This window comes from Pinus tabuliformis, chromosome 3_2, assembly GCF_031772625.1.
Source record: "Pinus tabuliformis cultivar Carrire ecotype Pingquan chromosome 3_2, CPIR1, whole genome shotgun sequence".
Taxonomy (NCBI): Eukaryota; Viridiplantae; Streptophyta; class Pinopsida; order Pinales; family Pinaceae; genus Pinus; species Pinus tabuliformis.
This window is the reverse complement of record NC_142302.1, coordinates 469,733,120-469,747,958: the sequence shown is the minus strand read 5'-3', so window position 1 is coordinate 469,747,958 and position 14,839 is coordinate 469,733,120. Positions and strand designations below refer to the sequence as shown.

At 40.4% G+C, this 14,839-nt stretch overlaps 1 protein-coding gene across 1 annotated transcript in view; it reads left to right on the top strand.

The window, feature by feature from the left end:
- MAPR4 (membrane-associated progesterone binding protein 4) overlaps positions 1-14,839 on the top strand; it is a 270,659-nt gene that overhangs the window by 180,892 nt on the left and 74,928 nt on the right. Inside the window, exon 6 of the mRNA XM_089416574.1 lies at positions 10,180-10,226. Within this exon, the coding sequence (XP_089272700.1) occupies positions 10,180-10,226 (47 nt within the window). The remainder of the gene's footprint in view (positions 1-10,179; positions 10,227-14,839) is intronic.

Below are 14,839 nucleotides of genomic sequence, written 5' to 3'. Positions count from 1 at the left end.
GAGGTTTGTCCCTCCTCTCTCAAGCCGACATGACTATCCATTAGGCCGACTTGACAGTTGCATTATATTTCACATTTATTCATCATTTTTGTTGCTTGTAGACTTCGTTGGAGCTAGGAGAGGATTTGATCATGCTTGGAGTTATTTCCTTGACCTTGTATGATGACTTACATGATGTAGCATGCCCTCAAAGGGTCTTTTCATAATTACATTTTGACTTTGACTCTCTAGAAGCACTTCAAAATGTGCTTAACCTATTTTCAATGAGCAAGAGACTCATTAACTAATAATACAAAAAATAATCTCTTTTCTTGAATAATTACAAATATCAAAATTACATATATGAATACCGAACCTAGTTACATCTTCTCCAACACATTCATTATAACCCCATTCATCATTTTTCTCGCCTGGGTCTACATTTCCCCAATGGGTCCACATAGGTTTGGCCTCCCCTTCCCCTTGCCCACACTTTGGGTCGGGCCTAAAACAATGCCCTAAAGGTTCATGTAGTTGAAAAGAAAAGTAAAAGCATAATTAGCCACATTCAATAGGAAAATGTACCAAAAAATGCAAAAGCTGGTCGGGACAAACACATTTAGCATGTGGAAAAAAGCCAAATGCTTGAGCTCTACCCCATACCCATGGCCATCACCATGGTTCCTATAGGCCCTAGATGAGTCTTCCTTATCATTCAGGAACCCATTATTGTCCCAACCCCTGGTGGGCAATGAACTGCCTTACCTTAAAGGGGATATCCACTGCTATACTTTACACATCATGCTCTTATCCCTTGAGCCCCAAGCAGTGAATGAAAGACAAATCATAAAAGGCAAAAGGCATATGAGGGAGGGTGGAAAAATCAAGGCTGGGGTATCTCATGCACCACAATTGCTCCCTCCTATACATTATATACCCAAGTGTGGGCTTCCTTTTATTAGCTACCCTTGTGTGCTGACATGTGGCCCAAGATTTCCCCTTTTCATCCCCTATTCCTTTCATCACTTTATCACATGCCACCACCATTTAAAGGGTGTACCTTAGACATATCATCCCCTCCAAAGGTAAAAACCACCTAATAGGGTACTTGGTTAACCCCCCTTGGATCTTGGAGAGATTAGCACATGATGCCAAAGCCCACTATGGAAGGGCATGCCATTATGAAGTGCCTATCTATTGTCCATGGGTTGTAATCTCTTTAATTTGAGTTATTTAAATGACTTTTGTACTGGAAGGCAAGGGGATGCATTGGATTTTATGTAGGATTGCAGATGGTCTTCATTTTGGGTTTGGTCTCCCTATACGGGGTCCTAACCTTCTGGAGGGTTACATTGGCACATGTAGGGTGTGTGTAGAGAGCCATGGGCCTCTACAACAGTAGACAACATTCCATGGATCCCCAAAGATGTTCGGAGATTGCTCGAGATTCACCTGTTGGACGAGGAAGATGCACTTGGTTCACCATGCACAGCTAGCCCCACAATTTTACCATGCACTTGGCAGATGACCCAAGACCTGTATGATGTTGTGGCATCACTTACACCATCATCTGAGCCCTTGCAGATGGTTTGCAAGCATCTTTGATCTATTTGGAGACCCATGAGGTTACTAGTGTGCCCCCACACCCATTGGGAGCACCTATCATATCCCTTCCTAAAAGCATTTGTAACAGGCTTTGTCTGTACACAATTTTGCCAAGGAAAAGGACCCAAGCAGTTTCGACTTAGGGACTTAAGAGAAATACGGTCAGATTAGTTTGCTAGTGGATGGTGGGGGCCACCCACATGGGAAAGCATATTAGGCGATTCAAATTGCTTGGAGGGAATTCGTATAATTGTTGGAGGGGCCGACATGAGGCAAAGGGAGGCCCACGAAGTCATAAGTAGGAAGAGCTCCTCACTTGGGGATTCATTCACTCTTGCATATTGAAATTTACTTGACTGTTTGCTTGAGCTGCTTAGCCGAGTCAATTGGTTGTTCAACCACGAATCTCTCAAGCGGGAGATTCAACCATATCTTCGGGGGACTACGAGTGCCACCCTAGGAAGGCAGTTCCATAGCATCTTGAGGAGCACCAAGGAGTATTTACTATTCACAACACATCCATTCAACCATCACCTAGAAGTGGGTATTTTTGGGCCAACAGGTAGAAAACACGAGTGGAGGGAAGAGCTTCATTGGGTCAACCATTAGCTAGAGAAACTGTTGATTTTGGGTAGCATCGGATGTGCTCTAGCTCCGAAATTTTGTGGTGGGGCTAGAACACATGACATCTCCAAGACCCAAAAATCGTTTGGAGAAATTCACTCGGATGAGGAGTTATTAAAATAATTAATATTTTTAATGGGTTCCTAAGCTCTAAACTTAGGAAAATAAAAATATTAATGGGTATTAATAAGAATATGGGTGAGAAACTTCTAAGTGATGAGGATCAAGTATGTTTCAATCTTATCCATCGATTAGGGACTTAATATTGGCCGTTGATTCATCAATAGGAAAAGTATAAGAGGAGGCTTGAGGGTCAGTGGGAGATACACCAAGTGATCAAAGAAGTTCGATTTTTATGGGGCATGATTTGCTGAGAAAATCGAAGTGGTGATCTGAGTTGCAGTGAGAGGGGTAGTAGCATAGAGTTGGATCGAAAGGGAGTGTCGAGCCAACGAGTACCAGACAGAGAGGCAACACAAAGGTCTACGTAGCCCAGGAAGGGGCTCACGCAGAGTTGACGCAGGCCAAGAGAGTTCTTGTAGTGGTAGTGCGAGATAATCGAAGGAAGTTCGAGATTTTGCTAGGAGTTCGATGTTCTAAGCCGGGAGGGCTGAAGTCGAAGCTCCTGAGAGCAAATCGATCTGACAGAGAAGTGACATAGTCTCCCAGAGGCAAGACATTGGCCCACATAGAGCAGATTGTGATGGGATTTTCATAGTGCTTGTCGGAGTCAACCATTCAGTGGATCAGTTGTGACTTAGAGAACGAGATAAACCCTTGTATGTATTTCTTGCTGTCGATATTTCTCTGAAAGGTTAGCCGGTGTGAGAGGCAACCTGTTGTACTCAGATTCTGCTGCTTAATAATACAAACTTTCTGTATGCTGCACCGGTTTTCCCACATTGGGTTTTTCCGGGGACATTGGTCCAAAAATAACAGTGTCCCTTGTGTGTTTGTCTCATTGTTTCAGTTTATGATCTATATGACAGTGTAGTCTGCAATAGTGTTTTTTATCAGTGTTTAAATAATTAAGTAACTTGTTGAATGTAAAAACAAGTAGGAGATGATAAACCAATGATTGCAGTGGGATTTTTGATGTGTAGATTCATAAATTTTCACATGGTATCAAAGCATTGCAAATCATAGGATACTGAAGACATCAGCCGGGAGATCTAGTGAATTTGTTGCAGAGAAGAAACTATCCCGAGTGACAACGCTATTTCAGAGGCAGAGGAGCAGTTGAAGGAGTGATGCAGAGCCAGAGAAGTGATGTAGAGGCTCACGCAATGCCTGCGTCAGCATTTCGAGCTTGTAGAGGGTGATGCAGTACCCGAGAGGAGCTCACGCAGTCACTGTGTCAGCTCTCTAGGCCAGTGCAGAGCCTGATAGGCTCAAATCAGTCAGTTGCCGGGGCTGGAGGAGCAGAGCAAATTCGACCATTGGGGCTGGTGGGACGTTGTTTCTGTTGGTGCAGAACAATGTTTGTGGAGACAGTGTTGAAGTAGGGGGAGTCACTACCTTGACAGATTTCTAGCCAAAGAAATCTAGATCCGGGTTGCAGCAGCAAAGGAGGATTGGAGAGGAGTGATTCGACATTTGGCCGGAGGATTTCCGTGAAGGAAATCAAGACTCAGAGGGAGTCTAGAGGAGCTTGTTCCTTAGAGGATTTCTAGCGCCGAAGAAATCTAGATCCGAGTCTTGTTGGATTAACAACAGGAGAGGGAGAAGAGAACCAATCCTATATTTGTTGAGCAGAGATGGCTGTAAATGGACTGAGGGATTAGGACAGATTGGATGGAGCATCCAATTTTGTCATCTGGAAGGCCAGGATCTTGGCAGTCCTAGACAAGAATCACATCAAGGACTATGCCTTGAAGGTAGTTGTTACTCCGGTCGACGTTGATCCATTGCAGAAGTACGAACAGACCCAGGCGAAGGCCAAATGCATGATTCTAGACGGGGTCAAAGATCATGTGGTCCCACACATTGCTGAGAAGGACACAACAAGGGAGATGTGGGAAACGCTGACCACCTTGTACCAGGGGACTTCCGTTCAACGAAAGATGCTATTGGAGAATCAATTGAGATAGTACCAGATGTAGAAGGGAGAAGAGATCGATCCCTTCCTTCTTAGGTTGCAAGGGATTCGAGACCAGTTGACTTCCGTGAGGTCTACACCAGATCCTGAGTTCATGGTCAGGACTTCCCTGAATGCAGTCACTGAAGACTGGGGGACATTTGTCCATAGTATCTTGGGCAGAGCTTCTCTCCACAGTTGGGAGGAAATGTGGGCAACTCTTCGACAAGAAGAGATCAAGAGGTTGACTAAGGTAAGAAGTAGCGACAAAGGAGCCTGGGTCGAGAAGGACGAGGAGGATGCAGCTTTTGCATCATCGGGATAGCATGGACAACAAAAAAGGAAGAAAAAGGATATAACCAAGGTTAGATGCTTCAGATGTGGTGAACTAGGACATTTCACAACTCAGTGCCCCCGGAAGAAGGGCAAGGAAGAGGCCTCTGACTCGAAGGCTGCTCCAATGAAAGCTGACGGGGAAGGCGAGGATGACGATTGCGCCATGAGTGCTCATGCGCCTTTGGAGAAGAGGTGGGGCGACATGGAGTTGTAGTCGAGAAGACTACATGACGGGCAGGATCCTTGAGGTGCCCAAACTCTTGGATCACATACGACTACGGGAGCCCTTAACGACAGTAGCAAAATGACGGGTGTCAGTTGGTGTGAGGTGTGATGGAGCAACAATGGCAGAGTGAGAGTGCTAAATTCTGACGCAGCACAGTGGATGTTGTAGCAGTGCGAGAGACACATAGCAGTTTGTAGTAGCGCAGTAGCAACAGAGGGTCAGCACAGATTAGTAGCAGAGGTAGCTTCAACATCACGAGGCATACATACTAACCAGCATGTTAGTGTTTGGGTGAAATTTCAGTTACTTCTCAGTGACTAAGTTGCAGTGGCAGTGCTATGGGCAGCATGATGCAGCATTTTAAGAGGGAGTTGTAGTACAGATGTAGCAGTGACAGTGGTAGAGTCATGGGTAGTAGTACAGGATGTAGCAGTGTAGTGGATGAAGGGAAGCAGGCCAAGCATCAGCAACACAGAGGACCGATGCAGTGGATCAGTGTAATGCTTCTATTGAGAAGTATTGCTAGAGCACATTCCTCGCTAAGAGGGAGTGTTGATTTTGGGTAGCATCGGATGTGCTCTAGCTCCAAAAGTTTGTGGAGGGGCTAGAACACATGACATCTCCAAGACCTAGAAATCATTTGGAGAACTTCCACTCGGATGAGGAGTTATTAAAATAATTAATATTTTTAATGGGTTCCCAAGTCTAAACTTAGGAAAATAAAAATATTAATGGGTATTAATAAGAATATGGGTGAGAAACTTCTAAGTGATGAAGATCAAGTCTGTTGTAATCTTAGCCATCGATTAGAGACATAATCTCGGTCGTTGATTCATCAACAGGAAAAGTATATGAGGAGGTTTGAGGGTCAGTTGGAGATGCACCGAGTGATCAAAGAAGTTCAATTTTTCTGGGGCATGATTTGCTGAGAAAATCGAATTGGTGATTTGAGTTGAGTGAGAGGGGCAGTAGCAGAGAGTTGGATCGGAAGGGAGTTTTGAGCCAACGAGTACTAGGTAGAGAGGCAGCACAGAGGCCTACGCAGCCTAGGAAGGGGCTCACGCAGAGCTGACGCAGGCCAAGAGGGTTCTTGTAGTGGCAGTGTGAGATAATCGAAGGAAGTTGGACATTTTGCTGGGAGTTCGATGTTTTGAGCCGGGAGGGCTGAAGTCGAAGCTCCTGAGAGCAAATCGATCCAACAGAGAAGTGACACAGTGTCCTAGAGGCAAGACGCTGGCCCATATAGAGCAGATTGTGCTGGGATTTTCGCAGTGCTTGCCGGAGTCAGCGATTCAGTGGATCAGTTGTGACTTAGAGAATGAGGTAAACCCTCGTATGTATTTCTTGCTTCCGATATTTCTTTGAAAGGTTAGCCGGTGTGAGAGGCAACCTATTGTACTCAGATTCTGCTTGCTTAATAATACAAACCCTCTATATGATGCACCAGTTTCCCGCATTGGGTTTTTTCGGGGACGTTGGTCCAAAAATAATAGTGTCCCTTGTGTGTTTGTCTCATTGTTTCAGTTTATGATTTGTATGACAGTGTAGTTTGCAGTAGTGTTTTTCATCAATGTTTAAATAATTAAATAACTTGTTGAATGTAAAAACAAGTAGGAGGTGATAAACCAATGATTGTAGTAGGATTTCTAATGTGTAGATTCATAAATTTTAATAGAAACCAGGAAATTCAAAGGACACCATTGGATCAGCACTCAGGAGGTGTTTTGGAGCAAGGGAGCGCAGCAAATAGGTATTTCGAATTCTAGTCTTGGAGGACAACACAAAGGGCCATTCCAGGCAACACGTGGGTCTTGAGGGAAAGAGCTACAACCCAGAATCACAGTTGGGGAAGGAAGGAAATTCATAGGAGGGCTCATCTCAGTGATTTGGGGTATTTTTTGGGAGGTTTTCCAACTTCATTCCAGTAGGCCGAGTTTTGTAGTTGCAGCTGGGCTTGGTCTCCTTGGGGGTCGAATTTCAGAAGTCTGAACTAGGCAAAACCCTTCCTGGGTTTTGGCTGAGGATCCAGGCGCTGAAATCTTATAATTTTCTGAGGACGGGAAGCAGTGTTTCTAGCCCTTTGATTCCAGCAGACAGTGCAGTTTTTGGGCAGCGCAGATCAATTTTGGTGCAATAGGTGGGGGAGCCTTTAGATCAGCATTTGTTCACTCGGGTTTTGTCACGCTTGTCCTTAGAGACAAGTCCAGCTGCACCATTCTATTTTATCATTGTATTTGCCCTTGAAGATTTAATAAAATGACTCAATAGTTCTCTATTATAATCATTTTCATGGGTGTCTGATGTGTATTTCGTTTTTCTGATTGCTGGACTGTTTGCTTGCTTTGTTTATCACTTAATTTCCTGTTTAGGAACATTACATCACCGCAGGTTCATTATTTTGAGAACAAAGGGCCAACCCCTTGTCCACTACTTTTGGGAGTCTTATTTCTCATTATGGCACCCATGGACTTCACCAGGCCTCTTATAAGGCCCAATAACATGTACTATTGATCATTCGACCTCTTGAGAGGCTTATTCTTTTGTTTATGAGCTAGTTTGGTGGGCTTGTCACCAAAAGTTAGTTATTTTGCACATTATTTTATTGTAGGGGCTAATGTAGGCCTAATTAGCTAAATCAAACTCATTAGAAGTGTATAAATACAAGTGATGTGAATTCATTTTAGCATCATCACTTGGTTTGGACAAGTATCTCTTTAGAGAACATTGCTATCCTTCTTGGAGGACGAATTTTTGGAGCATGGAATGAATTTTGATGTTTGGATCATTTTCTTGTCTTGGAGCTTCTTGATTGGCAAAATTTTGATGGCTGGATATACTCTTATACATGTAAGTGCAATTTAATGTTATTCTTTCTTTCTATTTTCGTCACATAGATTGCCGCTGGGATTTCGCTATATTAGGGCTAATTTACTGCATCCATTTATGCGAAGTTTTGGAAATTTTGTTTCTAGGTGGTGATGCTTCATGTATGGGCCATGTATAATGGATGAATATTCCTAAAGATGCTTCATCATGGAAATTCATCTTGATAAGCCATCTATTTTGCTAAACGAAGTATAAATTCTTTGAAGCTTCTTTTGCTGCTGCCCTAATGCTATGCGAAGTTGTCTTTGAAGCCTCCTTGACATAAAAAATCCAATACTGATAGTCATAATTACTCTTGACTCCAATCTCCCCAAAGGATTAAGCACTGGTCCACCATAAGGTGATCACATTAAACCTAATTTTCTCCCCACCCCCACCTCTTCTTTTCTAGGCCTAGCCCATTAGGTCTCGTAGGGCATCACTTATCTCATAATATAGCCATCCACAACTGCGTTGGAGTTTGCTCTAGAGGCCCTCCAAATTTCAAGCAAATCCGACAGTGGGATCTCAAGATATTGCAAGCCCTAGCTCGGGGACCATTCCTTGCCCTAGGTTTCCCTTGGCTAGAAACCTCACTGGGATCATTGCATTACCTTTCATTGAAAATTCCTTCCTTGATCCCCTTCTCCTCCCTGATTAGGTCAAGCACATCATTGGTTTCTCAACCCCATTCCCTTGACCTAACCTCGGGTCCACTTGGTCCCGTGTGGTCCCACAACTTATTGAAGCCAATTTCACAAAGACCACTTGGAAGCCAAGTTTCCACAAGGATTTTAGGAGCTAAGAATCTTCTTGACAAGTCATATACTCAAACCCTAGCTCTTAGAATTCCCCTAAGCCCTTCCTAGAGAGCCTTTCATCTTGCTTTCAAAGGAAGCAAGCCATATATCTGAGCCTCTCTTGTGAATAGGCTTTTAGGATCACCTCTCATTAATCCATTCAATTTCGTGATCCTTATTATAATGGGTCTCCTCCCATCGGTGAAAGTGGGCTGTTGCTCCATTGTTGCCCTTGAACTAGTGGTAGCCCTTCAAGGATCCCCTTTTAGGACCCTTGCTAGTTTTATCGGTAACAGTGCCTATTTAGAGAAAAAGGCTAGAAGGGAAAAATGACTTAAATAAAAATAAATTGAAAGTCACTTAAATAAGTAAAGGGGAGAATCTTCTAGAATGGCAATAAAATAATAAAATAAATACTCCTAGAAGGTTCGAGAGCCATCCATCAAGCTTTTAAAAGGAAGGGAAGCAAGTCATTTGGGATATCTTGGTTGGTTTGTATTTTCTGATTGGTGAGGTTTGGAGAACCAGGTTCTCAGCTTCAGTAGCCCTAGGATAAAAACCCTTGGGTGATTTGGTGAGAGTGGATGAAAACCCATCTCATCCCTTGGTGAATTCATTCAGAATTCACAGGAGTGCTTATCAGTTGCAGTTCCAGTTTGGAGGTCAGATCCAGTGTTGCAGTAGATATATTTTGAGGCCAGATCCAGTTTGCACCAGCTCAGAGAGTTTTATCTCAGCATTCTTCCATTATTTGTATGGACATGTAATATCATATTTATATTAATATAAATAAGCTGAGATTTGCTGCATTTGTTTCATATGGTAATTGCTATGTTTAATATTAATTTTGCCAGAGTTACAGTAATTATTAATTATTGAGTTTTCATGCTGGTGATTTCTCTGGTATAAATTGATAAATTTTCATGGTATTTCTGGATTAAATGTACGGCATTATTTTCTGAAGAAAATTTCCCATAATATAACCCAAGTAATTAAAACGTGATATTACAAAGCTGTATGATTTCTTAACAGGCCGGAACACCAATTCCTTTCAATACAAATAGTTGTTGGGTTTTATTCTATTCCATGCCCAACTTCTACTGTCAAAATTCTCTCTCATTCCTAGTTGCAAATTTCATTATCCTACTTTATAAAATCTGGAATTTTGCTTTATCTCAGAATCTTGGTTGAATCTGCAAAACCATGCACAAGTCTTTTATCCCTTTTCTTCTCTTTCCATTAATTACTGATGATATCTTGAAATTTCAAGTTATTCTGGGCATTAGAGTTAAATTATTATAATGGCCATATGTGAATAATAGTTCAGATGTACTTTAGGTTAATGAAATGACTTATTGTAATAAAGTTACATTTCATATTAGCTTAGGTGAGACATTTAATTAATTTCCGAGCATGGGAATATGAATAGTAACTTACTCAATGTACCTGCATTAAAGATGTGTTTTCGAATATGAAAGTATGCTATTCAAATGGTTTCTCTCTCATTTGGTGTTGTGGATTTTCTGCTATTGTTTTATGCACATTGCAAATTACCAATAATGACTTCATTTGCTTACAAACACATTTTGCTGCTTCAATCCATATTTCTGACATCAAATTAAGAATGGCAATATAAAGTTATCTACACATGTTTGATTTTGTTGCAGATAAAAAGCATTATTGATTGGCGCAACTTCTATCATAGAAGTTACATGTAAGTTCTATTTGTAGATATTAAATAGCTGAGCCTGAAAGTTTAGTGGGATTGATTTAGCCAACATTCTTCCCCATCTTTCTGCTTTAAAAAAATGTTATTCTAGGTAGTCTGGTAAAATTGCCTATGGTATGAAAGCATATACTTTTTCTTTTAACTATGTATATTTTCAAACACTTTGGAAGTATAAATGCTTCTGAAAGTATACTCCAGACTTATGAGAGGGCAGGTGAAATCAGAGGCTGAATGGATAATAAATTGCTGAAATCAACATTACGAATTTATTACGATTCTTGCTCTCTTATCTTGTTCTTCTTTATCTTCATATTTGGTTTAAGCAATAATGCTTCCTTTATCTTTTTCGAAAGAAAGACATAGGGTTATGGAATCAATTTCAGCTTGCTGATTTCATGCCACCCTGTGAGATTCAATAGATATTTTCACAGTGAGCTCTACTAAATGGTTAGATGATTCATGGCATACTGCACAGAGGGAGTACTTCAATGGAAAACATTGTTATTGCAATTTAAGTGATTTGGTATTGTTTTTACTTAAGGAATTTGAAAAGGACAGGGATTGCTCAATTGAGAAAATAAAGGTTTACCTTTACATTTTAGAAATATTGTCGAGAAAGAATGACTTAAATTGTTGATAAAATAAATCTAGAAAAATTTAAATGTTGAGTTCTCATTACCATCCATCTCATCGTTATTTACACACTTATTTTTCATTTGATTTATAGCCTTCTGGGTCAATTCCCTTTATGTCTTTATACAATCTCTCTTAAAATGACCAGGATTTTCTCAGTACTAGCATGTCTTCTGTGTCGATTTGGTCCTACTATTGCCTGCCTGACCCTGTTGTTCCAGTTTTTCCTTTTGACTGTTTTCCCTTCTTGATTTAGTTGCTTAGTCATTATTGAAGGCCCCCAGATCTTTGATTTTTGAATTAACTTTTCTCTCTTGTAACAACCCTGGTTAACACTTCAAATGAAACCACTTCTAACTGTATTATGAGATTCAAAATTGTTAAGAGCTCTTTGTTGGACTTTTTTAGACTATTTTAGGTAATAGTCACCGACTCAGAATCTGTCATAGTAAGACCAACTGTGACCATTTGACTTTGTTAAATGGTTGGTAATAGAAGTTCCTTATGCCACTCTATAGCCAATGTGGCAAAAGTTGGCATTGACAAAAGATCAGTGGGGGTCGTCAACTCCAGAAATTTGCAAAAGTGGCAAAAACGTGGTAAAACTTGGCAAACAGAAATTTGGACCTGAAAAACTTTGAAAATCTGGCAGCCTGTAAAACTCAGAAAAAATAGGGAGAAATTGGAGACTTTTGCATGATTGCTTCAACCTGTTATGCTGATTATGAAGATGCAGGATTCCAATCATGTTGAAAGCCTCATAGGTTGATTTCAATATTTTCAAAATTCTTTGAGCATTTGTTTCTCCTTTTACATGCGGAAGCACATCATCTACTGCCATGAAGGTGAACAACATTATTGTATCACAATTCTTGATGTCATAATTCTATTGAGCCTTTAAAGCAGCATAATTCATTCTGATTAGTCTCAGTCTGTTTTCCCATGATTAGATTGCACAAATCCATGGAGTCCAGGACATGGCAAATTTTTAATTGCCATATGCTATAATTATGGCCAATATCTAATGTTTGTGAATCGGTGAAAGTTAAATTATGCATTCCACTAAGCATCTTTTCAGAGATAAAATAAATGACCTAGCCAATAGACCTCCCTTGACTTTGCAAATCGATCTCTAGATCTCTAGAATTTTGCTGGTCCCCATGGAAAATACTAACTAGAATAATAACACCCCAAATTCAGCACAATTACAAGGACTCACCAAGGCTTAAGCTACTGTTCTAAGCCTGAATTTTATTAGAGTTTATAAGTGGATAAAATCTATGCGACTATTCAGTTGCAGCCTTTTCTATCCTGGCATTACTTCCTGCAGTCTAGTATTACAGCTATTTAGAGTTCTGCAATTATCTGTTGCAAGCTATAGAGTTGCTGCAGCTCTTTACTATTTGTGTCAATTTGCAGCTACTTATTTGTAACCTTTGATACCTGGGTATCCATTTCCACCCACAACCTCTAGTGTCTTCCAAGGTCTGCAACTTGTGCAAAATTTATCCTCATAGGTCTTATAAATGGGTTTGACTGTGAGATTCAGAAACAGTTGCAATAGTAGCTTGCATGTAGCTGAAGGTTCTACAAAACAAGTCCCTGCAAAGGATTTTACCAGAAAGAAAATTTACTGTGCTGCTAGCCTCAGGCATGAAGGCTTGCAGCTACTGGCATAAATTTTGAGGATATCTAATAAAGGTAAGTTTGTAACACTAATTGGTGGATGAACTCAAACCACAAATAAGGTTTGTGGGGCCTGCAAAAGGAAGTGGTTGCAAGTTCTGCAATGGCAGTTTGCAGTCACATCAAAAGAGGGTGATTGAAGGTACTGCCAAGAGGAATCATCGGTTCAATGGTAAGAAAGCAAAGTAAATGTTAGGACTCTGCAACAATGCAAAACAAAACTGGTCTTTTAAACAATTTTATGAAAAACCCATCAAATATTACTACTCTATGAAATTGTGAAGTACTTTTAATTCTCCTCAGTGCTTTTAACGCTTCCTGTGCTTTTGTACCTGCAATTTTGTGTTTTGAGTGGCAACTTTTCAATTTTTTCGTTGTGATAATTGGTACTCTTACTGATTTTTGTTGCTAGCAGCATGTTCTCTGTCCTGCATCCTTTATTCAGGCCTTTCTCTATCTGCACCCCTCTTTCTTCTTCAATTTTCTTGAGTAACCCTGAAAATTTAAAACATGACCTTTCCTTGCTATCCGGCATTTTGTTTACTCACTCCAGTGCCTCACCAACATAATCCTTCTGTTCTCACCACTAGAACTCTACTCCAACTCCAAGTCTCTGACAATAGCACCGTGGTGTTGACACCTCAAATCGTTTTGCTGATATCATGTAGTTAGATAAGATAAGATGGTATAATTTTTTTAAAGTTTACACATGACCAAAGAGTAGGTCAACGGTTCTAGACTCTAGAACAATCAGCGAGTTTACATTGGAATATGGGAGTTTAAAGATATCTTCGAGATGCTGAAAGAAGAAGATACAAATGAAATTACTAGACAAAAAAAGAAATATCTTAGATAGGGTGAAGAGAAAGATAAACCTTAGATAAGGTGCAGTAAAAGGTATACCCTAGACGTTGGAAATTACTACACAATCTTGGAGACAGAGATAGAAATACAAGTATAGGAGGAAGAGTAGGCATCCTTGTCATCATCTATCATTATAAAAAAGCCAATTCAAAGTTTAATGATCTCCTTAGGGAAATACTTAGTGTTAAGGGGTCTTGGGTGGTAAGCATAGGAGGAGCTCAAGACAACTGACGAAGCTCTCCTAACATTTGTGGCTTGTTGACTGTTGTTGCCCAAATTGTACAGGCAATATGCGACAATGCTCAAGGAGGGGGCTGTCACTTTCATCCCCGCCCTCTGCATTCTAGTTGTCTCCCTACAGCAGGCTATGGGGGGTAGTCCCTATGAAATGTGAATATGAGAGACTCATTGGCAACCAACAAGTTTGGGAGACACAACTGAATGGCCTAGCAACTTGGTTAATTTAGCAAGTGAAAGATTAGATTAGATTTATCCTGAAAAACCAGTGCCTTAATGGAGTCAAATACTTGCCTTATATTGAATTATTTACCAGGTAACTGGATGAACAGTTGCTGCTTTAAGATGCTTCACTATCCTAGATGAAATGCAAATCCTATAATCTAAGTGAGTTGCAACATCTTGGTTTATTTTAAGTTAAATGCCTACCTAGGTATATCCTTCCTCTCAATTGTTTTGAAGCTAGTCTCTAGAGTAGGTTGTGAGAGAGAAACCAAGGGGAAGCAAGCTATGGCTTGATTAACGATCCCTCCCCTTGAGTTCTAACCACCCGATGCCTTTGGTGTTGCAGAGACAGTGGTTCCGACGATTGCAAGGTCACCATGTTAACCACTAAAGAGGTTCTAAACATCGCAAGCTAGGTGAGAAAGGTGGGCCTATCTCTCTATCGGTCAAGCTTATGCTTGGAAGTAAGTTAATTAGTGCACAACTAGGCCTAAGATGCAAATGCAAAATATGAGTGCATGCTCTTAAGGTGAAATTGTTAAAGTTCTTAAGTACATAAAGACAAGGTACAATGATTTTGAATTCAGGACAATGATGTACTTAAACAATGAATTAATGACAATCTTCACCACAAGAGAAAGTGCTCAAATTAAACTGTGCCAAAAAATGTTGCCAAGATTGTAACAGAGAATGGCTTATGAGATAGACAAGATCAATGCTCAAACAATTAGATACAATTCTTTATGTACAATTAGCAAATCTTCAAGATCTTAATCAATGGAAAATTAATATGCCAATTAGATACTAGAAAAAAATTCTTGTGGACATAATTAGATCTCTTATCACAATGATGATTAAACTTGATTAATTGCTTCAAGAGTGACTTAGATTGCGAATCCACAAAAGCTATTTAACTCAACAATATCAATGATGAGCAATGTATCCACTTATCA